Raw genomic sequence first — 26047 nt, 5'->3', positions numbered from 1 at the left:
CTGATTACCCTCCACAAACACGAGGCCCCCACGCAAAACTGGTTCAAAAAAATCTACGCACTCAACTGCACCCGCATATGGGGAACTCGGCTTGCTCTTTAGGTGTCACCCTAGACACATTTCACATGCAAGGTCACATCAGTGACACCATTAAGAATGCCAATTATCAGCTCAACACTCTTTGGAAAATCAAACCATTCCTACCTCCAGAGGACATCCAGTCAGCAGTCCAATCCTTAGTTATCTCACGAGTAGAATACGGATTGGTGAGTCTGGCTGGGCTTCCTAAATCTAGGTCAGCTTTACTAAGGCCACTCTGAACGCTTCTGCCAGACTAATCACACAGGCGCCAGAAAGCATGATCATATTACACGTGACAATCCAGCTTAACTGGCTTCCCATTGAAGCAAGGATCGGCTACAAGATAGCCTGTCCAACACATAAAGCTATACATTTCAATAGCCCCATTTACCTTGCAAAAAACACTTGAGCTCTCCGGATCCAGGCGAAACTTAAGAAGCTCCAATACCCTACTACTGAAACCACCAAAATTCAACAAAAAAAGAATTTATAATCGCTCCTTCTCAGGGCTGGCTTCAAGAATCTGGAATGGCGTTCGAACGGACATCAGAGCCAACCCCTGGACTGATTCATTAAAAAAACAGGTCAAATGGCTACTGTCGGAAGACCTTCATCAGCAATAGCCTCTATTTCATTTGCTAGACACTTAGCTTTCATACTTGAGAATCACTTTGACCTTGTGTGTTTAAATGTATACTTGACAATTATTTTCACTTTGTGTTTGAAATATGTGCTTGACAATCATTTTTACTTGGAGTTTAAAATGTATTTAGTCGTTCTTTGGCAGCAGTTCGATGCTGAAACTGCTCGGCTCCGTCTAGGTGGGCTTTTACCTGTTTGTTCACTTACTACCTCTTCTTCCCCTAGTACCCTCATTTATTTTATGCTTCAGGTCCCTCTCATGTTGCTTTATTGTATTGTACTTATACTGTCTCTGCACGTCATCATCAGTTTTCCTCTGTACAGCGCTCTGATACCCGTCTGGGTCTTGTTCGCGCTTTATAAAACTTTTCAAATAAATAAATAATGGTCATATCAGAGTCTTGGTGAACCTACCATAATAAAAGCCTACTGCTCACTACATTATTTTTGTTGCAATATTTAAATTTCCTTGCATTTGGGTAACTGGCTTCACACCCACATTGTTTCTTTAAACTATTATTTCCATTATTGTGCCAATGTGCTTTTATTATGGTAGTTCATTTTGTGTTGAGTTATGTTTCTCAAAGAAAGTGTTTTGAAGGAGACATAGTGATCGTAAATTTTAGATCACCAGGGCTGGTACAGGACCTCCTTGCCTATCCCCGGGGTGGCCTCAGGGGGGAGAGTGACTCATTCATCCAAATGTTACAGCTGGGTTTCTTTTATAGGGACTCATGGACAAGTTCCCGAAGAGAGGTCGACAGGCAGACGTATAGTGGGGTGATTGGAAAGGGGCCCTTGTCTTTTACAAAAAATCGTTTTGCTACTCTGGCAATTAGCCGGGGACTGAAAAACATTGATTGACATGAACGGAGGTCTTGCCGTGGCGACGCCCCCGCAGAAGTGATTGCTCCACGCATATATTCCAGTGGAGGCCTCCCAGTAACCCCAGAATGCACACAAACATCCATTCCCATGGAAAGTGATATGGTTAGCTGTCCTAAAGAGGACAAAGGACAGACTTTAGGAGCCCATTTGACTATCTGCGGCAGTCTGACATTGCCGAGCGCAAGTACCATGACCCAAGGCACTATAAAAGTTTCATCATGGAACGTAGCAGGGCTGTCAGCAAAATTAAAAAATTATGAATGGGTGGCTTATATAAAAAAAAGTTCCAGGTCATATGTTTACAAGAGACATGGGAATGGAACAGAGACCAGCTAGTTCTTGAACGCTTTAAGATGTTTTTTGTCCCGGCAAGGAATCGGGAGTCAGGAAGAGCTAAGGGTGGGCTGATGATCTATGCAGATTTAAAACTGAAAGGGAAATGGGTAGACCTGAGATGGAACTCTGATGTTGTACAAGGGCTAAAACTAAGTATGAGGGGCCAGAACATATTATTTGTGAAATTCTATAATGCTATAGTTCCAGGGTCATCACTCATAAATTTTAGAGAATTGGGTAAAAGGCTGGAGGGAGAGACTGATCAAGAGGGACGCAATTATGAATGGGTGCAGGCAGGTGATTTTAATTGTCACTTTTGCCCAAATGTGAAAAATACACTGGGTGTCTGGTACTCCTGTCCGTTGGAAGAGTGCTACATTTAGAACACACTGCAGAGGGAAAAGAGCTCAATATGGTGTTGGAAAGGCATGATCTCCAACACACCATATATTTAATAAATGGAGATGATGAAGGGCGGATAAACCCAACTTTTAAAGGACGAGGCTGTGATTCAGTCATTGATTTTATTTTTGTATCTCACATAATGAAGCAGGAGCTTTTGGGGTTCGAAATACAATATAGTGCATTTAGTGACCACAATCCCCTAGTAATCACCCTGAGGGACCCAAACACCACCAACACCCACGACAAAAGAGGTCCAAAAGGTCAGTTTATGGTGACTGATCAGGGCAGAAGGCTGAGATGGTCCAAAATTGACGTTGATGCCTTTTATGATGCACTAATGACAGACAAAGACCATCATATAGGGCGGTGTCTGAATCTTGAAGTAACGGGTTGAGCTGGTTAAGGCCTACCAAGGGGCAACACTGCACATTGATAGACTCCTCAGGGTCAAGCCCGGAAAAAAAGAACCAAGGGAACATGGGTGGTTCGACCAGGCTTGTTCGAAGGCTCTGATAGAGCTGAAAATGGCTTTGAAATCCTGCCCGAGGGATAAAACCAGGGTTAAGGCATGTTGAGGCTTATACAGAGCGCCGTAAATCTTTGATGCAACAGCAGGCATGGGAGAACCTGAGGGAAGCAGTAGATACAAAAAATATGACAGCATTTTGGAAAATCATAAATGACCCTTGCTTCCAAGACAGGTATAAACCCAAGATTGTAAACCACATCCTGGCGGAGACCTGGCATGAGCACTTTAAAGGTATATATAATCTTAGCACCCAGGAAGATTGCCTTGTGACCAATGAAGGGCCAGTAAGGGATGAACCAACAATTTTCTCTCTTAATGAGATTAAGGCCGGCATAGAAGGACTAGTGTTATAAATGCTGCAGTGTGCACAGGCATGCCTGAATCTTGGTCAACAGCCATAATTGTGCCAATCTTTAAAAAAGTGGTACAAAAGGGTGTGGTGATGGACGGAGCATCTGAATCAATCAAACACTCACACCCAGTCAAAAGATCTGGGTTTAATCCATCACCGTTCTTTAGCCCACTCTGCCACCCCAGTTCAGACATGGCTATATGCAAATCAGTCTGACCCTGTGCCTCATGGGAACAGTCCAGCCCGAACTGCCAAGCCATGTCTTCCCTGGACCGTAAACAAGCTTCCGAGGACCGGTTTCTGGCATTCCAGCCGTCTTCAGCCCGGCTTGCTTGAATCCAGTGGCAAAGTGAACAAGGGACTCACGTATGAGCACACCATGCCACACTTATGGCGGCCAAAAGCGGTACAAAATGAGGTGGTGATGTACCTCTTTTGGCCGCCATAAGTGTGGCAGGGTATGCTCAGACATGAGTCCCTTGCTCACTTTGCTCACCATGAGGCACAGGGTCAGACTGATTTGCATATAGCCATGTCTGAACTGGGGTGGCAGAATGGGCTAAAGAACGGTGATGGATTAAACCCAGATCTTTTGACTTGGTGTGAGTGCTTGATTGATTCAGATGCTCCGTCCATCACCACCCCCTTTTGTACCGGTTTTGGCCGCCATAAGTGTGGCAGGGTATGCTCAGACGTGAGTCCCTTGCTCACTTTGCCACTGGATTCAAGCAAGCCGGGCTGAAGACGGCTGGAATGCCAGAAACAGGTCCTCGGAAGCTTGTTTCTGGTCCAGGGAAGACATGGCTTGGCAGTTCGGGCTGGACTGTTCCCATGTGGCAGAGGGTCAGATTGATTTGCATATAGCCATGTCTGAACTGGGGTGGCAGAGTGGGCTAAAGAACGGTGATGGATTAAACCCAGATCTTTTGACTGGTTGTGAGTGTTTGATTGATTCAGATGCTCCGTCCATCACCACCCCATTTTGTACCAATCTTTAAAAAAGATAACAGGGAGAGCCCGTCGTGTTACCGGCCCATTTCCCTGATAGATGTGTCCCTGAAAGTTCTCGGCAGGGTTATACTTAACCGTCTATTAGATTGGTCAGAAGAACACAAGATCATGATGGACACACAGTATGGTTTCAGGGCCGGCCGGTCTACAACGGACCAATTTCTCAACCTGTATCTCCTGACCACCAAGTACACGATAGCGAGCCAAGAAACTGTGTACTTGGCGGTCATGGACCTCAAAGCCGCATTTGATTGGGTAAACAGGAACAAATTGTGGGAACTTATGGAGGGATTGGGAGTGGATCAGGGCATATTAATTATCTTGAGATCCCTACACATGAATACCCATGCCGAGGTTAGGTACAACAAGGAGGGCAGTCTGACAGATCAGTTCCCCTGCACAAGGGGATTTAGACAGGGCTGTATTTGAGCACCTTTTTTATTCACCCCTATATTAACGGCTTAGAGAAAGCACTGGCTGGGCTGGGAGTGGACTCGCCTAAGATAGGTCACAGGGGTGTACAGGTTCTGCTCTACGCAGATGATGCAGTGCTTCTAGCCTGAACCCCGCGTGGCCTACAAACTTTATTGGACGGTTTTATCCACTTCATGGAGAGCCTGGATTTGTCAGCAAACCTAGCCAAATCCTACATAATTGAGGTAGGGAAGGCGCCACCAAAGAAATATAAATACACGATTGGGGCACACTGTATTGAAAAAGTTCAGTCCTTCTCATACTTAGGTATATTGGTTGACTTCAGGCTTAATTTTAAACCATTGCTGGAGGATAAATGTCGTTCACTAACCAGAAGCATGGGGGCAATTATGAATCACGCACATAGGCTAGGCCGTTGGGCTCCTGACCAGATCCTGATTCTCTATAATTCAATATGTTCCCCCAAAGTTCTCTATGGCAGTGAGGTCTGGGGCTTTGTGGATACAAAGTCGCTCCATACCGAAGAGAATAAACTTTTAAGAAGACTGCTGAAAAGTGCCACAAAGTACCCCGGGCTTCATTGTACATGAGGAGCTGGGTGTTGCCCACATCGAGGACAGGATAAAATTAAAACCGGTTAGCTGCTGGATTAAGATCTGGTCAAACCCAGAGGCGGCCCTGACAAGAGATATCATTCAGGACTGCTTGGCACGGGACAAGGGGATGAATATCCCATGGCTCAAATATGTCAGAGATTCTCTTAAGGCCACGGGTCATCTGGAACTTTTTACTCATCCCACTAAAATCTTGGCAAAGGATAAGACCATTGTTAAAGGGGAGTTTTTGAATTTACTGGGTTCTATCAGGGAAGACCAAGAGATAACAAAACCTGCAGTGAGAAGCCCGCCCTGACAAAATCTTGCCCGGGCATTGAACCGTACCTGTATCTCATACACAGTGCCCAAGATAGGTTCCCCATGACACTCTTCAGGTTGAACTCCATACATAACAGCCTAGCGGTGCCTGCAGGTTTTACTAAAACGGTGGAGCAGAAGGGTCCCTGCGGCTGCGATCTCCGATCTCCGCAGGACACCCTTCACTTCGTGCTGTTATGCCCGTATTACATTCTCCCAAGGAAACATTTTTTAAAAAGAGTTTTAAAAAAGGCTGGTTTTAGACAGGCCGAGGTAGCTTTACTGTACCTGAAACTTTCTGCAGATATTTTAACATTGCACTGTACTGTAAACTTTTTAAGAGTAGCTATGCGCCTTAGGAACACAAGAGGGGATATGTGAACTGTGTACTAGGAATGTTTTTTTCCCTTTTTTATGATACTGGAGCACTTTAACAACCTTTGCCTGTTTACATAATGCGCATGCACTTTATTGAATTTGACTCATTATAAACGTTAGGCCCCGCGTTCCTTATGTATTGCACATGTACTTTTAGCAAATTACAAAATTTAAGACGTGCTCTCTGATCCACTTAGGAAGTCTGGGGGGAAAGCGGATCATTGTATGTACTGTAATGCTCTTTTAACCAGAATAAATGCCAGTTTTTCTTATTGTAATGTTCGTCTCTTTTTATCTAATTGCTTGTAATGTTATTTTTAACTGTGTTTTTATGGCCGTTTCTGCCTAAATAAAGATTCTTGATGATCACTGAACACAAAAAAAAAATGTTTCTCACAGTTAATTTAGTTTGTTAGGTCGAGCCTGGGCAGCACGCATCTGCTGCTCCGCGAGGCATGTAGTATTGAGTTAGGCATTTTAAACTCTGCCCACTCTCCCACCCATGTGTTTAATTGGGGTTTGTGCCTGTACCTCTTAAATGCTGGCTTCTGATTAATTTATTGCCTTGTTAGTCCCTCCTTCCTTCCGCCTTGTCTTCATTTGAAACCTCCCATGGCGACTGGCCCTCCTACTTCCAATGTTACACTGTACGTCTTATTTAGTCTTTATGCACTATATTCTATAATGGGTTATGCCCTACTGTAGGCAGGACATGCTTTTCTTACATTCTGTGCGCCATTGCACTTCCACTTTCCCGATTTTTCATTCAGTGTGTCATGCACATTTTTACTTGCTTACTTTTGCATTGTTTGCTCTGAAAAATGTAATGTATACTATTTTTGATGCAAACACTGTACAGCCTGTATGTTTGACATACTCCCTACATGGATATGTACAACAGATGCAGGGTAGCAAGAAGCAAGGCCACATGTAGCGCAAAGCAAGGTCAATCAACACAGAGGCTCCTGCAGCAATACTTAAGCAGAGGAAAGTGTGAAACATAAAAGGGGCACCTGGATTAATGAGTGTGGCCCTTTTTAGGTCGTTTTGACAAAATGGGGTAACCCTGTGTCCCTCAGAACCTGGGTATATGTGATTGACAAAAAAGTGGTTCTGTTGGGTATTGTACAATCTCTTTGGGTTAAGCTAAGGACAGCTCTAAAACACAAACAAGCAGAACTCTCTGATATTCAAAGTTTTTATATATATTAAAAACAAGAACCAATGAAACAGTAAAATGGAATTACTTCATTCCACTACATTACTAGCAAATATTTATCAAACACAAGTGCCCTGACTGTGGTGATTCAAGTGACAAATGTGAAGCATGTAGTGACACTTATGTACAAAGACGTTAAATCAATACAATTTACAAAAAAAAGGGGGGGAGGGGGAGGACCGGGGAAAGTGTAGAACGATGTATTTTTTATCGTTTTGTGGCCAGTTTCATCATAGTAAAAGTTCCAAGGAAAGCAAGGAATTATTGTCCATATTCCTAGAATTATCTTGGCCAAAAGGAAGAGCGTCGACGTTTCGACCCAGGATGCGCCCCAGTTGGTGGTCGCGGCGGGTCTTTATCAAGACAAAAGGGGGGCTGGAAAAGAAGGAAAATGTGTATCAGAGAGATGCTTGTATAAAACGTCATAAATGACGAGAGTAGCTCCAGATTACTTCCATGGGGAATGTTCAGAAGTTATTATATTCCAGAGAGTAGCCCGTTGGTCAACCTGGAACAGAATATTTAAATGAGGAATTTTAGGACCAGATGGTGTGGGATTCATTCAAACTCATAGTCTTAAGTGCCTGGGTGACAGAGTATATTAGTCTACTCAGAACAGTGCACGAGTGATTTAGCCGTTTTATTTGGTCTTTGTGAAAATGCTCCCCCGGTTAGTTACGAGGGAATTAGCATATAGGCAGGTCCTTAAAAAAATAACATCAGCGGGGAGCATCCGCGATGTGACGAAGGCGATCTAAGTATGAGTGCCAGCTCGAGCTTGCCGTATGAGGTGCTGGTGCACATTCATACCATTAAGTGCTAGAGTGTTTGGATATCTTTGCTGGAGTGCCTACGTGATTTTAAAGAAACCGGTGCGGTTCCACTTAAAATAAATTGCAAACGGAGTCATCTATGCCGGAAAAGACGATCCGGGTGTGGCATGTGGGCTTACCCTCGATTTATTGTCATCAGCGTGGAAGCCTCCGCGATGTCAGAAACGGCGATAGGTCGAGCCTAACGTCAGCGTGCATGCGCTGCTCGCTCTGCGAGGCATGCAGTAGTCGAGTATGCTGTATAAGCCTTGCCTCCTCTCTGCCCATATATTTGATTGGCTGGGTTCATTGTCCTTGGGAAATGCTGGCTTCCGATTGATAATGAAGCTTGTTAGTCCCTCCTTGTTACCGCTCTGTCGCTATCTGTTACCTCCCATTAGCACTAGATCTTTTACTTGTGACGTTACACAGTCTCCTTCATACGTCGGTAAGTACTATTTTTTTTTTATTTGCAGTGCGGTCCGCTTTCACTTTAGTGGCTGCACTTGTTTATTTAATTAATTTGCCGCATGGGCCGCATGGGAGCGCTTCTACTCACTAATCTAACAAGCATTTGTAGTGCAATAGGCCTCGCATTTACACATGTTTGAGCTATTGACATTGCGAATAACAATGCCTTTTTATTTTTTGTTTGTTTTTAAAACATAAATAAAAGGCAATATTATTTATAACGCCAATAGCTTAAACTCGCATAAATGCAAGACCTATTGCATTGCAAATGCTTGTTTTTATGTGCAACCATTTGCAGCAAGTGAGTGGTTGGGCTCCTGTTCTTTTTTCCCCCACAAGTTATCTTTCTTTTCTTTTCACCACTGTTCGGTTGATGACCATTCTTTGCTGGGATGGCTGCAGTGAAGGGATATTTAACAAGCATTGGCAATGCCAATATCTTCTGGTAACCAAACCCCTGAGTTTCTCTCTTCATGCAGCGGATCCCCCATAACTCAAGACTGCATGCAGCACCGAGTATTCTCATACCGAGCTGCAACACGACCTCAACATGCTGGTGACCGCCTATCGTCCTGGTAGGTCCTCCGTTACCACTACATTCGGGGATTATCGCATGAAGTGGCCTAACTGGGCTAACAAACCCTTTTCTTGCCCAAACAGCGCAATTCTTCGCACAGCGAACTGAGCCTCGTAACCCGAGCCCTCCTATTGAATGTAGCTCCACACGCTACTCCTAGCACTGCGAACCCTCTGATCCGAGGTAAGCTACACAGTCCCCCTGCACTCACAATGCCTGATACCATCACCACCATCCGCGCATAAATTCACACCCATGTTTCCCTGGTAATCTCACAGTTCTGCTGGCACAATGTCCTTTCATAGCTGCCTGTTGCCCCTGCCGAGCTCTCGTCACTGCATGCGTATAGCCTCCTCTGCTAGCCGCACAATCCACCGGTTCATCACGGACCACTTTTGACGGATTAATAAGAACCGCACCCTCACGCAGGTCTAGCTGCCCATCTGTCAATGTTAAGTTCCGTTACTCGTTTACACGCCGTCCACAGGGTTAAACACCGATCGCTATTCATCTCACATTGTGCTTCTCCTTGCGATTCCGATCCTTGTAGATTGCACGATCTGATTCACCCGTGCACACGCCTTCTATGAGTTAAAACACCAATTGGTTCACTGCGGTTCCGATTCATGTAAATGTGTATAAACCATTTGAAACGCTGACTTCTCAATTCCTGTTTTTTAAAAAAGCCTTACTGTCCTTTTTCCTTCCCTGTTTTCTCTCTAAACAGGCGTATTATTTATACCAGGCAATATAATCTTGTTTAGTCCTGATGATGATCCTTTCTAATCAGAGCAATGGATCAAAACGTCGACTCTTTTAAGTAGACATACATTCAACCACTGTGTATTATTGTGTATGTACTACTCTGGAGAACACTCCCAACACTGATTTAAAAAGTGTCCAGATTGCTCACTTTCTTTGCCTGTGAAAATTCTCTCACTGTATTATTTCCTTTCCTTCCACTGTGTTTCCCTCACTAGTACGGCACAGGACTGTGCCCTACTTTAAGAATTGCTGCCTTTGTATTCAATCTTATCGTTTGATTTAATTTAAAAATAAATTCCTGGTCCGGCTGGACGTGGAAAAATATATAGCAACTTATTGTGTTCTATATTTCATTTGTTTATATCTCTAAATGTGCTTAGGACCTTTGTTTCCTTCAATTGTATTCATTTGTTCAGCACCTGTCCTGGCCCCAACCCTCCCAGTAAAACTACATACTCTAAGCTCAAGCACAAGTGATGCATGCAACTACCGCACTGAATGCATATTTGCAAAGGCCAAGCATCACCGCCAAGGCATACCCATCCTTGGCGCACATACACTCACTAACTCGAGCCATGCACGCCAGGAATTGAACCGATTCTTGATGCTTGACTGAACACACTTATCTGGTTTGTGCACCAAACCCACTTCAAAATCTCTTTCCGGAGGTTCTCCTTCATTCCGGCACTCTCAATAATTTTACCCATGACAACAAGAAAATCTTCTTCAATTTTGCAAAAAGCTTAAACCATTCATTTTCAGCAAAAAATGTATATTCTTAAGTTTTCTCCACAGTCCCCTCCTTATGTCAGCCTTCCCCTTAGGACAAATCACCCCTTTCAACTATAAATGTGCACACTCATTATCTTTGTTCAATCTGTAACTTCAGCTTTCTCAAATAGATCACAAACTCTAAATATAATTGATTTATTTGAATTCCACACTATTTACAAAATGAATTTAATCGTATTTCCTCTAAAATGTTAGTTTTTTTGTCTTGAGTCGGTTACTTGTAAAGCACAGTAACACCAAAATGTATTATGATTTGTGCCATATAAAAATATTAAGTAAACAAATATATAAATAAATAACCCCCTGCCTCCAGCTCAGGGCGTACATTTCATAACACCCATGTATGAGCTTGATACTGAATTTAAATATGGGTTCAGCATGGCAGGTGAAAATCCACAATAGGGTCAATGATGAACCTAGAAGCTGTTTGCCCAGCAGAGCAGTCGAGCGATGATATACGAATCTCTAAGCTCAAAAGGGTCAGCATCCCAGATTTTTTCCCAAATAAGGCCAGTGCCCATTCCCAGGCCTTTATCAACTATACAAACATTTCTCCCAAGTGAAATTAACAAAACTGAATGTGGAAGTACTGATATGTATTTACATTTTGATGACCATGTCCTTTATGATATAGAAAAGGGAGAAACATGGTTTGCAGGAACAAACCAGCAATGTGCTTGTCCTTAGTGTGGTCACACACGTAAAATGGCACCGTTAGCTGCATAATTAAGTAGATAACACACAAAAACATACAACGTAAACATTTAAAACAGTTTGAGATAATGACTACGTCTTTGAAAGTGTTGAGGTGTCTATTTCTATTACCCTGTAGACATATAGTTCCTCAGCGTCAGTGAGGGCTTCCGAAGGTACAATTTCTTTCAGCGCCATCAATACTTGCAAACAATTCAGGTATCCGTCTCCATCAGTATCTACCTGGAAAAGTTGGTGCAAAGTTAGCTTTCAAAAGTTCGGATTTCGCAAGTTTGTGAATACTGATATATTTACAAAGCATTCACCACATGAGAAAATGTGAAAGGCAGTTATTAGATATTGGCAGTTGTGTCAGAATATTGTGTAGAAAAATATCGTGCTACAAAAATAATGTAGCCAAAAGATTGAGTTGTGAAAGTAAGTGTATTTAATATAGATATACTAATCTTAATGCCACATACATGTAAGCCTGAAGACATATACACCATCAAGGTACTTGGATGAGGAGTTATGGATAGTAAATCATTACCTATCTTTATACGATTACGTTCATTTCTTTATGGTAATTCATGTGAGAAAATCACCCTTTTTGTATGGTCACCTTCATTTTTTTGCTGAGTTTTATTGCTGGTTTTACACTCTGCACACTGGGGCAATGCTGTCCAGTACCCAGGGCATGTGCTCTGACCCCCCTAAAACATGTTAATATTGGCTACTTCCCGATTGGCATGTTTCACTCACTGGTAAGGCCAGAGTAAATGGTGTAGAAACTACACCTATAACATGGAAAGATAAATGTTGCCTGTAAACTTAAGCACTTAATATGCTATCCACTACACTGACAAGGACAACTTGGCTACGTGCCTACAACTGTGGCAGCCTGGCAGATGATGTTTAAATCTGCTGTCCAACCTACTAAATTAATCCTTTTGACAGGGCAAAACACCTTCCTTTTAAACAATAAAATGTCATATTTGTGTAGGCCTGGTAGACCAGAAGATAGGGTGCATGCTGGTTAAAAAATGGGACATGTGGATACACAAGGGTAACATCCCTAAAGTGACAAGCACCCACAAGCTATTTTCATTGTAGAAGGCTCTGGCTGTCCTTTCAGAGAAAAAGTAGAAAGCAATATTACATTTTAATTCTGCTATCTCAGCTTGGGAATCAGCTAGAGAAATAGGACAACCTCTAGTTTTAATATTTAGCAACATTTCAATTCAACAGTGAGGCCGGATTTGTAATAAATATTTGGGAAAATAACTTTTAGAAACTTACCTTTTACCTGCTGGAAGCATGGAGGCAAATTTGCATTAGCTCGCCAGCAGCGGTTCAGCAGCTTGACCTTATGAAGTGTGGGAACTGCCCACATTGCATTGACAATGTTTTGAGGAAAGGGAGATATTTTTCTGCAGGAAGACCAGTTTGCAGTTTGGGTGTGCCCAGTACATCATTATCTTGTAACAGGCCTGCTCTTTTACAAGTAAATGTTCAGTGAGACCAGAAGAATGCAAACCATTGCTCATCCAGCCACGCTGACTCCAAACCCAGTAAGAAAGGGCCTACCCCATAAATGATTTTCAATGATGACAGAGGTATGGGCTACTCATTTCCCTAGGCGCACCTCTAGGTGGTCAATTAGGCTCTGCAGAAAGAATAAAGGGCTTCTCCGTCTTGTATTTTAGGAGTAAGGTACACTATGGGATTGTTTGAAGTAGGTCAAAAAGGAAATGTTGAAATATTGGGTAGAGTTACCAGTGGAAACCTTTAACCCAATGAATATGGAGTAGCAAAGAGCCACATCGACCCACTAGCTAGAACCAACCATAAATGTAGCACCCCAAGGTACCCTCTTAGGAACACTCTCTAGACATGTGGAAGAACAAAAGAAGGGCTGCACTGACTGATTGAGACCTGTGAGAAGACCTGAAGGGCTGGACCTATTCCCACATGTACTAAGTACAAAAAAGTTGACTCCAAGGGTCAGTTGTTGGACCTGATGTGTGGCTACAGGGACTCAAAAAGCAGCAGGAGGCACTTTTTTAAAGTGTCCGCCTCACCAGTTGGAAATGGATCTGAACATGGACCCTTCTGGTGTCCTCTTTTGGAAAGAGTCCTGATCCCTAAGTGCTGTCCCTAGGGTGCTTGGACACTTGACTGTCTGTACCTGTTCTATAATCTCTGATAAGCTGTGGGACTGGACATTTTTTGACTTACAGCCACGGGAGGAACGGGACCAACCACTCGAGCTGTTCCAGTCAAGGCATGCCTTCATTGGGCTGAAGAAACAGGTTTCTCCTGCTTGGAGCTGGCGGTGGCGACCGTTACGCCATCGTAACATGAAATACCCCCCTCTGGCTGCCGTTTTTCTGCTGGCAGGAAATTGTTACGATTGCCTGCCGGGCGGAGCAGGGGCTCGAACATGGTGGCGGTGCCTACCAGGCACCCCTAGCCATATTAGGATATGGAGTTTTTTAAGGCCTTTCCATAGCGGCAATGCCACCATGGTAAGGCTGGCGGATATTCGCCTTGGGGGCCCGTTGTAGGCCCCCGGAGGGGTAGGGGAGCACTTCAGGGGTACCTATGGTACCCCCCTACATGTTGCTTCACCAAGTGGTAGGCACCGTGTGGTGCCTGCCATGTGGTACAGTGGGTAAACAAAGTTTACCCCGAAACTATCTTCCCACATGGAATCACAACGTGGTCGTTACCACAACCGCGTTGTGATTCCACATACCCTTACTCCGCAAGTCGGAACAACGACTTGCGGAGGGGGGGGGGGGTGTTGGATTTAAAAGTGTCCGCACTGACTGGATTTGGAATAGCAAATTATACTATTCCAACATCCAGCGCCCCCCTCTGTAAGTCGTTGTTTCCGACTTGCGGAGTAATGGTATGCGGAATCACAACGCGGTTGTGGTAACGACCACGTTGTTATTCCCTGCGTGAAGAAAGACTGCGGGGTAAAGAGACATATTTGGTACAGTGACATGCCAAGCATACGATTTGGACTGCATTCGCTGTAATGTCAAAATGCGGAATGCGACCGCCAGGGTGGCCATCGCATCCTAATTCGCTGTGCGGGACTGCCGCATGTCTGGCGCCGTCCCAACACCATGTGGATGGCAGGCGGCCTCAGGTCTGCTCGCCATCCTAATTGGCCCCTAAGTCCTAGGTAAAATAATTGACTGAGATGAATCTGCTTGGTGCATCTGACCTGCATTCCATTGAGGCTTACCTGAACTTACCTGCTCCTGATAGGTTTGTGAATGTAATACTTGTAACAGGCTACCATTCACAGCAATTAAAAAAATTCTATTTTACAGTTGAGATTTTTGCTATGAAGTCTTTGTAGGGCAATTTTTAAAATATGATATTATGGTCTTAAAACAAAATTACAGCATTTATTATTCAAGCCTCCAGAATTAAAATGAAAACATTTTGCAATCCTCAAGCACACACCTGTTGGACTTGGTCCTATCTTCCCCACACTTTTTGCCTTCATCCTCCTGTTTTATGAGCCCGTTTATGTTGACTTTTAGAATTCTGTGCACTTTACCACTGCCAACCAGTGCTAAAGTGCTTGTGCACGCTTCTTTCAAACATTTAATTTATTTATATGAAAGTGGCACTATATGTACCAAGGGCCTGTAAATTAAATGCTACCAGTGGGCCTGCAGCATTGATACTGCCACCCATTCAAGTTGCCTTTTTAAACATGTCACAGGCCCACCATTGCTGCCTGTGTGTGCAGTTTTAAACTGCCATTTTGACTGCGAAACTAAACCTTTTGCCAGGCCTAAACTTCCTTTTTAATACTTAAATGTCACCTGTAGGGTAGGCCCTAAACAGCCCATAGGGCAGGGTGATGTGTAATTAAAAAGTTTGGAGATGTACTTTTAAGTTTTACATGTCCTGGTGGTGAAAAAGTCACAAATTCGTTTTTCACTACTGTGATGTCGACTTTTCCCATAGAATAACGTTGTATTACATTACCCTATTATATTTAATAATTGCTAAATTTTTTATTGAGAACAGGTAGGAAAGTTGAGTTTGGTCTCTAAACTTTTGTAATTCAAAACCATCTTTAATTGTAAGGCTGGATTTAAAGTATTAATTTTAAAAATGCTGTTAGGAAGTTGGGGGCATATCTACAAGGACGGCGATAAATAGACGCAAAGCGTGCTTAGCGCCTTTCTATTTATCTTCGTCTATCGCTTGATTATATTGCCCGGTTAGCGCGTTATTTACAACGTGTTTCCCCAGGGCGATATAATTACCAGCGATAGCAGGGAGATCCCCGTTTTGCAGGGAACATCGCTGGTTTTACAGCGACGTTCCCTGCAAAACAGCGACAAAAGGATATAAAAGGCTGACACTCCTCCTACATAACAACGGACTCATTGCACCCCAGCTGCCTACAAGAGACCCTAAAATACATATAAAGCAGTGATTATTCAACTGAATATTATGACTAGTATCCATGGGCACCTAGTGAAGATCAATTTATTGTGTTCACTAAGGACACAGGATAAAAAATAGAGGATGAGGCTTGGTTGGATTACGTGGGCGGCCATGATATCCTGTGTTTTCAGGAGACATGGAGCCGAACGGTCCAGGACATTAATGGCTTTCAACCATTTAACGTCCTGGCGGTGCCATCACCAGCGGGGAGGGCAAAGGGTGGGATAATGACAGCAATTTCTCTTAAATTGAATAATCTGGTAACTTCTAAGATAGTTGACACTCCATGGTACCAACTGCTTTTGTTGGAAAATCTGTTCCCTGAACCGCTGTTACTGGTCAACTGGTATCACAATATCTTTGATGATAATGAGATATCCATAATTACGAGCTTGGAGGAAGCAATATCTAAGGCACGTTGTGACCGGCCTCTACTTTTCATTATATGGGTCGGGGATTTCAATTATTGTGTAAATATGGTGGCTCAAATGTGTGCGGTTTGGAGGACTTACATGAACAACCCCTGATACATTTTAAGCATACACCCCAGGGGGATGCACTAAATAACATCATTGTTTTAAATGATCTATGCATAGTGGAGCCTTGGGTTGCCCCTAATTCATCCCCAATACCAACCTTTCAGGGAAGTAGAGGTTCTATGAGTGTTATTGATTTCGCAATTGTGTCTAGTGGCTATTTGCATTATGTTGACAAGCTTGAGGTAATTGCAAATGCTGCAAGTGATCACAACACCCTAATGTTATCCTTGTGTTGTCCTGTTATCGTAAAACATCCAGTCTGGGAGTAACCCATAAAATATAACAGGAACCAAGGTGTCATCTTGAAATGGGGGAAAATAGATGCTGTGGGCTTAGAGGCAGAGATCTTAAACACTTACAGCTCTGAAATTGAGTCATGTTTATCGTCTACAGCTAACCCTGAAAAGGTTATTGGGAATTTTGAAATTCTATGTGGGCATGTGGCCGAGCATCTCAAAAAACCAATTGGGAAAAACAAACCAAAGGGCTTCAGATGGTTTGATGCCGTGTGCTCTGCATCGCATAAATCCCTAAAAATGGCACTAAAACAAAAACCAAGGAATAAAGAGTTGGTAAGAACGACTAGAATGGCCTATAAAGAGGCCATTAGAAAAAGGAAGCAGGATTTAAAAAACCTTGCATGGGAAGATCTAGAGAAGGCCTCGGAGCTAAAAGATAGTAGGCTTTTCTGGGAAGTAGTTAATCGCCCCCTTTTTACGAGCGATGGAAAAGATAATATAGTGATGCAGATTACTGGTGAATCATGGGAAGCCCATTTTAGAATTTTTTTTAACCCAAATATAATACCACCTCTGGGCCTGCCGGAGGACTCTAGGGATCTGGTGGCCTCACAGACAGCTCTGTCTCTGAGCTCTTCGCTTACACTGCAAGAGGTGGAGGAGGCCTTGAGGAAAGGCATATTACTAAAAGCCCCTGGTCCCGATGCAGTACCTCTGGACTTCTTTAGGCATAATATCGATGTATGGGCACCATTGTTATTGAATGTGTTTAGGGCAGCTGTTATTGGCCGTATCCCGGCATCATGGAAGGAGGCAGTGGTGGTGCCGATTTTTAAGAAGGGTGATAGGTGTGACCCCCGATGCTATCGCCCTATATCATTAATCGATGCATCATGCAAATTGTTGGGAAGGGTTATCTTGGCCAGACTGGAAACATGGGCAGACTCGGTGGGCCTTATCGTGAACTCCCAATATGGTTTCAGAAAAGGAAAGGGGACGGTCGAACAGTGTCTGAATTTGGCACTAATTATAGGCAAGTACATGAAGGCAAGGAATTCCTCCATCCACCTTGCCTTCATGGACCTCTCAAGTGCATTTGACACTGTTTGTAGAAGCAAGCTCTGGCAAATGATGGATGATATGGGCTTTGAGGAACCTTTGGTCACATTGCTTCGCAGATTGCATGAAGCGACAACTGTGGCCATAAGATTCGGACCAGGGGGGGGAAAAACAAAATCTATTCCAACAACCGAGGGTGTGCGACAAGGCTGCATTTTGGCGCCTTTCTTGTTCCTAGTGTATACAAATGGCCTGGAGAAGTACTTGTTGGACCATTGCTGTGATTTCCCAAAGGTTAATAGCAGGAGTATCCCCTTGCTCTCTTACGCCGACGACACGGTATTAATGACCCTTACAGGAAATAGTATGCAGATTTGTCTTGACGCCTTTAATACCTTCATGCTGGACCTGGATCTGAATGTAAACTTTGCAAAATCTTTTGCAATGGTCTGTGGTCCAAAAGGGTCAAAAACTAGGAAGTTCATGGTAAATAATTTCACCATTGAAAAGGTAGATAATTTTAATTACCTGGGAAACCTTTTTAATAACAAACTGAGCTGGGCCCCACTAATGAAGGCTCGAGTTCAGAGTGCCAGTCGTTCCATAGAAGGTCTGTTCCGCTTTTGTGGTAAGCTAGGTCAAAAACCGGTCGCACACCTAAAAACCCTGTATAGATCTAAATGTCTGTCTGTGGCCACCTATGGGGCAGGGGTATGGGGGACTGAAAGCCCTGCCACGATACAGGTCACGGAAAACAAATTCTTAAAGCGTGTATTATTAATTCCATCGGGTTCACCGAATAGTTTCTGTCATGATGAAATGGGAATGAGTTATGTGAGTGATATCATTCGCCTCTCGCCCTTATTATTATGGGGAAAAATATGGTTATCTGAGGACCTCCAGCTTTCAAGAGATATTCTCCAAGACTGTAAGAGCCTTGATAATGCAGAGCAGATCCCTTGGTTGTCATATGTCAGTGACATGTTACATAAAATAGGCCTGGGTCATGTTTATGACAATCCTGAAAATATCCAGGGAGACATTAAAGCCCAAATTAAAACAAGTTACTGGAAATCTTCACACACATTTTCCTTGGTCAGGTCAACAGGATGTGTGGTTAAATTACAGCACCAGTTCTACTTAACTTTTACAACCCATGTGAATGGCGGGTTTTATCTTACAAGGTTCAGGCTAAACATTCTGCACTTTCTTTTCGCCTTTCCTAAACAAGGGGGTTGGTGTGAGAGGCTGCCCCCTTGTCCTTGTAATAACAAAGTTAGTCAGAGTACCATACATGTTGTCCTCTTTTGTTCTTTATATAAGGAACCAAGGACCAGATTTATTAAGCCCATTTTGAAGGGGCGGCAACCATGTAATTATAAAGAAGGTTATGACTACTTGTTATCATTATCATCTTCTGGAGTATGTTGCGCCATGTTAGACTTTATACGAGTGTCACTCCTGATTAGGAAACGGTGTGGCTAACTCGGCCTTAGACCTGTACATCGTTGTGGGAACTTGTATTTACTTGCTGCTTTATGATGGCCATTCAATTATAAATACTCTGTGAAATAACACTTGCTGACTTAAGGTGATCAGTACGGGTTCTATTGTCTGTATGTTTCATCCTGATAAATGACTTGTGGAATATATCAACTTATGTTTTAATTTTCTTAATGTGTAATTTTAGATGGTTCATTTTAAAATTAAAATTGTAATCATGTTTTGTAATTTAAAATGTATACTTTTATGATTCTCTGTTTGAATCGAATAAAGTTTTTGAACCGAACCGAATGGGTGGAACTCACAGAGATTCACTCCATGGAATTCTGCGGACATAAAAACTCAGCAAGATTCCGCTGAGTTACGCAAGTGGGCAAAACTAGGCACATTGTGCTGATTTTTAGTTCCGGAAGCTTGTTCTGCGCAGTTAAAACAGCATGAATACCACCACATGGCACTCCAGAGGGCACTGCTTCTTTCTGTTGCTTGAGTAGATTTTCTACTCCAGCTGAAGCTTTCTCAACGCAAATAGTCGCGACCCGCCATGACCAACGGCGTTGAGAAATCTCTCTGGGAATCGTTCCAGCACCAAAAAATTGGTCTATGGTATGCAAATTCTCACTCGCCAACTTAACGTTGGCGAGCAGCCCACATGACAAAACCTCGACCATGCAGCGGCTGGAGAAGTTTTGCCAGAACTCCGTGTTCCAAACGGAACACGGAGTGGTAAAAACTACATGAACTCCACCGATGGAGGTATTATTCACCCATCCCAGGATAAAATTCAAAGAAGCACAACGGGAAAGAATGGGAGAACGAGAAGCGAATGTGGATGCAGGGCAATTAGGAAGAAACAAAAATAAAATGGGTGCAAGGGCAGAAATGGGTAATATGTATATATTTCGTTTACTTAACACCATGCGCTCTACACGTTTTCCCGCTGTGCGCTGACTTTTGCGAAAACCCGCGGTTCATGACGAGCTCAGCTTGTCATGAGCGTACGACAGGCGTAACTCATGACTAGCTGAGCTTGTCATGAGCGTCGAAGGGGTTAATTTAAAAGTGTATGGTGATAATATCCCCCTGCGAGGCAATGTTGTGTCCCATCTTCCGGCCTTAGCCTCTGATGGAAAGAATATTTTTTTTGCGCTGCAGATTATCCATTTTTGTGTTCGAAAAATGTGAAAACATTTTTCAAGGAACTAGAACGAATATGTCGACGGATTGTAAGTGGCACAAAATACATTCACAACTGAAAGTATTCCAATATAAGAAGGCGCTGATAGACGCAGTCATAATAGCTTTATGGTGAAAATTATAGTCGGAAAAAACGAAAAGCGATAAACAAAACAAAACCAGAGATCAATGGAAGGTCACTTCTGAAAAAGAGTTTTCCTCCAAATAGGCGGCCCCTAACAGCCCACCCCAAATAGATGTCTTCTGAATCAAACATTCAGATAATTAGACCTCTTACAACCACTGAGCAGTTAAATTTATCAACGTAATTTAATTGTCGGCGGTCATTAAAGAGCAGTCAACTCCCCCACCATCCACCAGGCACTGCTTGTGTATCTAAAACTCAGTCTGATCAAATCGCAGATTCAAAGAGCTCTATATGAGTCACCGGCATCTTTTTTAATTTACTGAAAAGCTTCGCGTGTGTCTATCAGTGTTTATGTCTGAATTATTGTGGACGTGTGTACATATGTTTGAGCGTGTGCAATTTTTTTGTGTGTACATTTGTAAGTTTGTACATTGCGCGCCACTGTTTCCATGTAAGGTTGTGGGTGTTTCTGCTTGTGTGGGTTTATGTAGCTACTGTATGCCTACATGTAGGTGATTGTGTGTTGTTCAGGGTATGTGTGTGTGTTAGTATGTACCTGTGCTGTGTCTGCCTCTGTGATTTGGAGGGTATATTTAGTTTTGTATTTTTGCTTGTATCTGAGTCTATCAATGGGTGTCTGCATGTAGGTCGAGTTCGGTGCTTTTTACCATGTATAGATGTGTAGTTTGTGCTGCTTCTATGTTTCTGTATTTGTTCATGGTAAATGCCTGTGTGCCCTTGTCTTTGTACATACGACTGAACATCTGTGTTTGTGTGTTCGGCATGTGTTTTTATGCAAATATCTCTGGTAGTACGTGTATGTGTTTGCTTATGTCCAAATAAAAGTTTGTGGTCAACCACACATTTTGCAGGGGTCGTTCTTTTAGTTTGTCTGTTTCTTCGTTTTTCCGAATGAGAGTATGCACCTGTGTATATGTCCCTGCGTTTCTGTGTGTGGGTCTGTTCATGTCTATGCATCCATGCTTCAGATTGAATGTAGATCAGTCTGTGTATGACATTGTGCATCTCTGCAGGTTGGTGGGGGTGCATGTCAAACTATGGGGCAGATTTATGTCGGACTTGCGGCACTTTTGCGCCACCGTTGCGTCACTTCTGTGACGCAGCATAAACCCTGCGCCACGTTGCAACATACTTACACCGTGATGCATCTATGGAGATGCGTCACAGTGTAAGGCCCTGCACCACAAGAAACCTGCATCAGGTTTCATGTGGGTGTTTCCACGCAGGGGGGGGCGTTCCGTCGCAGGAACGCCCCTGAAAAGTGACTCCGTGAAATCTACAAGATTTTATTGAGTCACTTTCGCAACGCTGTTGCGTCAAAACCCTGCGCCTGCTTGAAACAGGCGTAAGGCCTGACGCACCACGTTAGAGATAGGGCAAGTTGGAATAGTGCTGGAGTTGCGTGCCGCACGCAACACAACTTCAATACTGTGCCAACTTCACGCCCTAGGTGCAACACACATCTGTTTATTCCTGTACCATGGTGCGCCGCATTGTAAATGCTGCGCATCATGGGAGGCGCAAGGATAAACTTGTGTGCCGTATCTTTCCTGGCGCGTCTCTTCCGATTTGCAGAGATGCGTCAGGCAACATAAATCTGCCCCATAGTCTTTTTGAGTGGTTGGGTTAGAGTGTGCTGTATCTGTTAGTTTCTTTGTGAATGTGTTCCAGTGTGTGTTCCTTTCTCAGGGTGTGCATGGCTGACTGTATCTGTGTGCATCTGTTTGATTTGTGAGAATCAGTTCGTGTGTTTGTATAAATCGATGTGTTTCTCTCCATTTATGTGCGCTAGTGCATTAGTAAGGGATATGGCTTAGTGTGTCTTCTTGTGCTAATGGCTATTGTCTACTTATTTTCGATGTCTGTGTGCGTTGTGCATGGGGGTCATCTGTGCGTGTCTATGTTTGTGTTTCGGGTTGGCGGTTGTTGTGTCGCTTGTGTATATGTGTGGGTGACTGGGTGGGTGTGAGACAGTGTATGCTCTTATACTGGCTTAGAATCGAGCCACATTCGTATAGAAGGACCAGAGGGGAGGCTTCTGCGGGTAGAAGAAAGCGTGCTGTACTTCTAAGGTTACATTTGATGTTGGAGTAATTCGTGGGCTGCATGGCGCGAGCGGCGGTGCCTATTACTTCTGCTCAGCTGTCCACAGACACAGAAGGGAAACAAAACGGGGCAGAAAGAATGAAAGAAAAGGCGTCTGATTTTACACTCACCGCTTCAAAAGCTCTTTTGTACTTGGCCAACTTCTCCTGGCTGAAGATGCAGTATTTTGCCAAGAAGTCGACTGCAAAGAAAGACAAAAAGTAGAAGTAGCCAGTGCCAGTTCCCTTTCACAGCTACAAACGACATCAATATATAAAACTCAGCTCATTATGAGCGCAACAATAGAAACCTTGATTTGGACATTGAATTCGTCCTTCCTGGTTGAATTTTGATTTAGGGTGTCGGGTTCACACTCTGGCCTTTTCACCTGATTCCGGGCAAAAAAGTCATGTCTACTTAAAAGAGCAATGCTTAGCACGCACAATATATGGGACCTCTATATGCACACATGTATAGCTTCTAATATAATATATTTTGTTTTCCTTTTTTCGCTCTGTGCACCTTTTTGAAACAAATAAAGTAGCTCTTAACAATAAGTGCGTGCTAATTTTACAAACAGTGAGAATTAATTAGTGTGCTATGTTTCGCATGTATATTAACGAATTTCGTTGCGCGCGCTGCATTGCATTTTGCAATGCAGCGCGCACCACGAAATTTGTTTTATTTATTAAAATGTTTACTTACCTCTGTACATCCATATTCCAGTGCTTACCGTCTGCTTAATTCCTGACTAAGGCATGCCTAACATGGGAGGTGGTTTATGGGATAAAGGCCACAGGGCCTTATCACCAAGCTTATCACCGTTTTAAAAGGGACAATCTTGGCTCTGGCCTTGCAATTTCAGCTCATCAGATGCTAATATTCGTTGCTTGTGTAAGTGTGAAAAGGACATGCAGCCCTGCTCCAGTCTCATCTAACCACGATCTATAGAAGTGTCCGGAACATTTTCCTATGCTCCAGTGACAAATGGCTATCACCAGATCCTCCAGCGGTTGGCGGGACAGCGTCACAGGCAGTTGCATGTGGTGACAACTTTCAGGTGCAGCTTTTTACTCTTCCTCATGGTTCCTGCCGGTAAGATGGTTGAGCAGTGGCAATACTGCAGGGTAATTTCGGACCATGATCCTAAGTCCTTCTACTTATTGCGGGCAGTGCTTTATATGGGCCGGTACGGAGTACCAGCACTTTTTTATTTTGAGAGGGAGAATACCGGCACTTCTCAAGAAAATGCAATAACTTTAATTGGAGAGTACCAACACTTCTCATAAACAAGCAGGTAGTCTGCTACAAAGCACCTGCACTTCTATTTTTCCATTTCAAACTCTGATTGCGGGGACTCCTCTGATATGGACGATGGCCTCAACTGTCCCAGTTGCCCACTCCTGCCAGATGGGGCTCATGGGCACAAGCAACTGTGCCAACGAAGTCGGTTGTACGGGATGACGGTCCCAACAGTTTCAGTGGTAATTACAAGAGGACCCTGCTTGCAACTTCACAGCAGTGACAAGGGTAATTACCAACTTCCGCAAGAGTGGAGACGGTCCTCTCGCAACACCCATCATAACTGGTTAGAGATTCACCCATCGTGTTTGCAGCAGGTCGAAGTCTTGGCGATCTTCTTTCTCCCGATGAACAGTGCTGTTGAGAAAAGTGTTGGACTCATGCTCCAACCTTTATGGTCCAAATCCAAACACATATATATATGACTGTCTGCTTCTTTCAAATTCGAGTTGTGGGTTTAGGCTCCTTTGAAGTGCTCTTTTCCCTGCCCGTCTTCTGTCAAAGGGACAGTCTGCCACAGCAGGCGTGGTCCCCAAGTTCTGATGGGCCCATAACACAGGCCAAGGGAGTAATCGGGAATCACACCTGGCTGTCAGCCTCCAATGAAATATGCATCACAAAAGAAAAAAATACCTAATTCTTCCCTCTGTCAACATTCCCTTCTCCCTAGTGTCATCCTTATAAGTTCGCCATCTCTCTGACAACGAGTATTTGTACTACTAACTGGCAAATCTTTCTGGAATCACAGACGTATGATGGGCACTTAGGATTTTTGCTGCCCTTCGGCCAAGGTGTTATTTTTGCAGCACTTCGTTCAAGTATTACCCCCACCTGAACCCTCAGGAATGTCAACAATTCATACTTCCTGTCTGTGAGTTGCAGTCCTCAACTCAACTAGCCTTTCTAAGGCCTGGGCTTCCAAAATGTAACCCACAGGACTCCATGCTATGTAACATACACAGGCACACATAGATCCCACTGTGCACATACACATTATCATGCGCTCTCCGGCGCTACTCACAATCCATGCAGGTGAAGTGTGAGTTAATTACAGTAGGGTAAGTGTTGGATAGTGTAGGGGTAAAAATGACTATTCTAACTCCAGGGTGTGCAACAGTAGGGTAAGTGTTGGATAATGTAAGGGTACTATGTGTTGTAATGCTATGAGTTGTAATGGTATGCGTTGTAATGACTGCGTTGTAATGGCATGCGTTGTAGTGGTCTGCGTTGTAGTGTCATGCGTTGTAATGGTTGCGTTGTAAATGCATGCATTGTAATGGATGTTGCGTTGTAAAAGTTTCGTTGTAATGGTAGTGCGGTGTAAAAGTTGCGTTGTAAAGGTTCTTTCCCTATTATGAGATAGACATAAGTCATGTCATACGCATGATCCATGTTCGCCCATGACCAAAAATCAGTACCAGGGATCCAGATATCCATACAGCTGGGGCACTCAGTTTGTCACCATAAAAGGGACTTTCCCATCTCAAGATATGCATTGAACTGAAATCTTGTTATTGAAACAATAACTTTAAGTTTAAAATATGTTGATTATGTTGAAAATGTTGAAAATGTGTTACTGAGACCTATTTAATTAGTTGCTTGAAGTGGCATATATCTTCTTACAGGCTCTTCAGAGAGGGTTGTTTTACACTGCAGGTAACAGAGTGTAAATTATCACAGGAATATCCTATGCCCATAATCAGCAAGAATGTATTTAGTAGTTGTCATCATCCTTAGTACATATTGGCCAGATTCACAAACTGAATTTTGTGGTACATTTAGTAGTCATATAAAATGCAATCTACAAACCTACAAATAGAGACCTCTGCACCTGTACCCCTACAGTTTGGTAGAAACGTGGAAAGGCCCAGGGAGTGGTTGGAATATTTGGAATCCTTACTACTAAATTAACTGAATTTAGGGAATACTAAGGAGGGTTTTCTCTCAAATGCATTCTGGTAGTTGCAGTTCATAGAAGTTTCAAGTAGTCACACTTAAAACATTTTCACCATCTGTGATGGCAAAGCCAATCTTTGCATCTCTAGAAATATGTTTTGGTCATTGCCATGCATTAAGAGAGAGTATCTATTGGACTTCGGATTCTTGAAATATTTCTTAAATGCTCTCATGTAAAGCACCACTCCATGGTTTGCAGGTGCCTGCCATGACTCATAAGCACCGGCTACACTA

General features: G+C 43.3%; 1 protein-coding gene across 1 annotated transcript in view; it reads right to left on the bottom strand.

Annotated features, from left to right (window-relative positions):
• Window positions 1-26047, bottom strand: part of C1_1H12orf42 (chromosome 1_1 C12orf42 homolog) — a 1726734-nt gene that overhangs the window by 196796 nt on the left and 1503891 nt on the right. The window contains exons 12-13 of the mRNA XM_086933179.1: window positions 22687-22757; window positions 11433-11543 (exon numbers count right to left, since the gene is read on the bottom strand). Coding sequence (XP_086789305.1) covers window positions 11433-11543; window positions 22687-22757 — 182 coding nt within the window. The remainder of the gene's footprint in view (window positions 1-11432; window positions 11544-22686; window positions 22758-26047) is intronic.

This window comes from Lissotriton vulgaris, chromosome 1_1 (assembly GCF_964263255.1).
Source record: "Lissotriton vulgaris chromosome 1_1, aLisVul1.2, whole genome shotgun sequence".
In the NCBI taxonomy this organism is placed as follows: domain Eukaryota; kingdom Metazoa; phylum Chordata; class Amphibia; order Caudata; family Salamandridae; genus Lissotriton; species Lissotriton vulgaris.
Note: the sequence above shows the minus strand (reverse complement) of the source record. Positions and strands in the feature narration are given on the sequence as shown.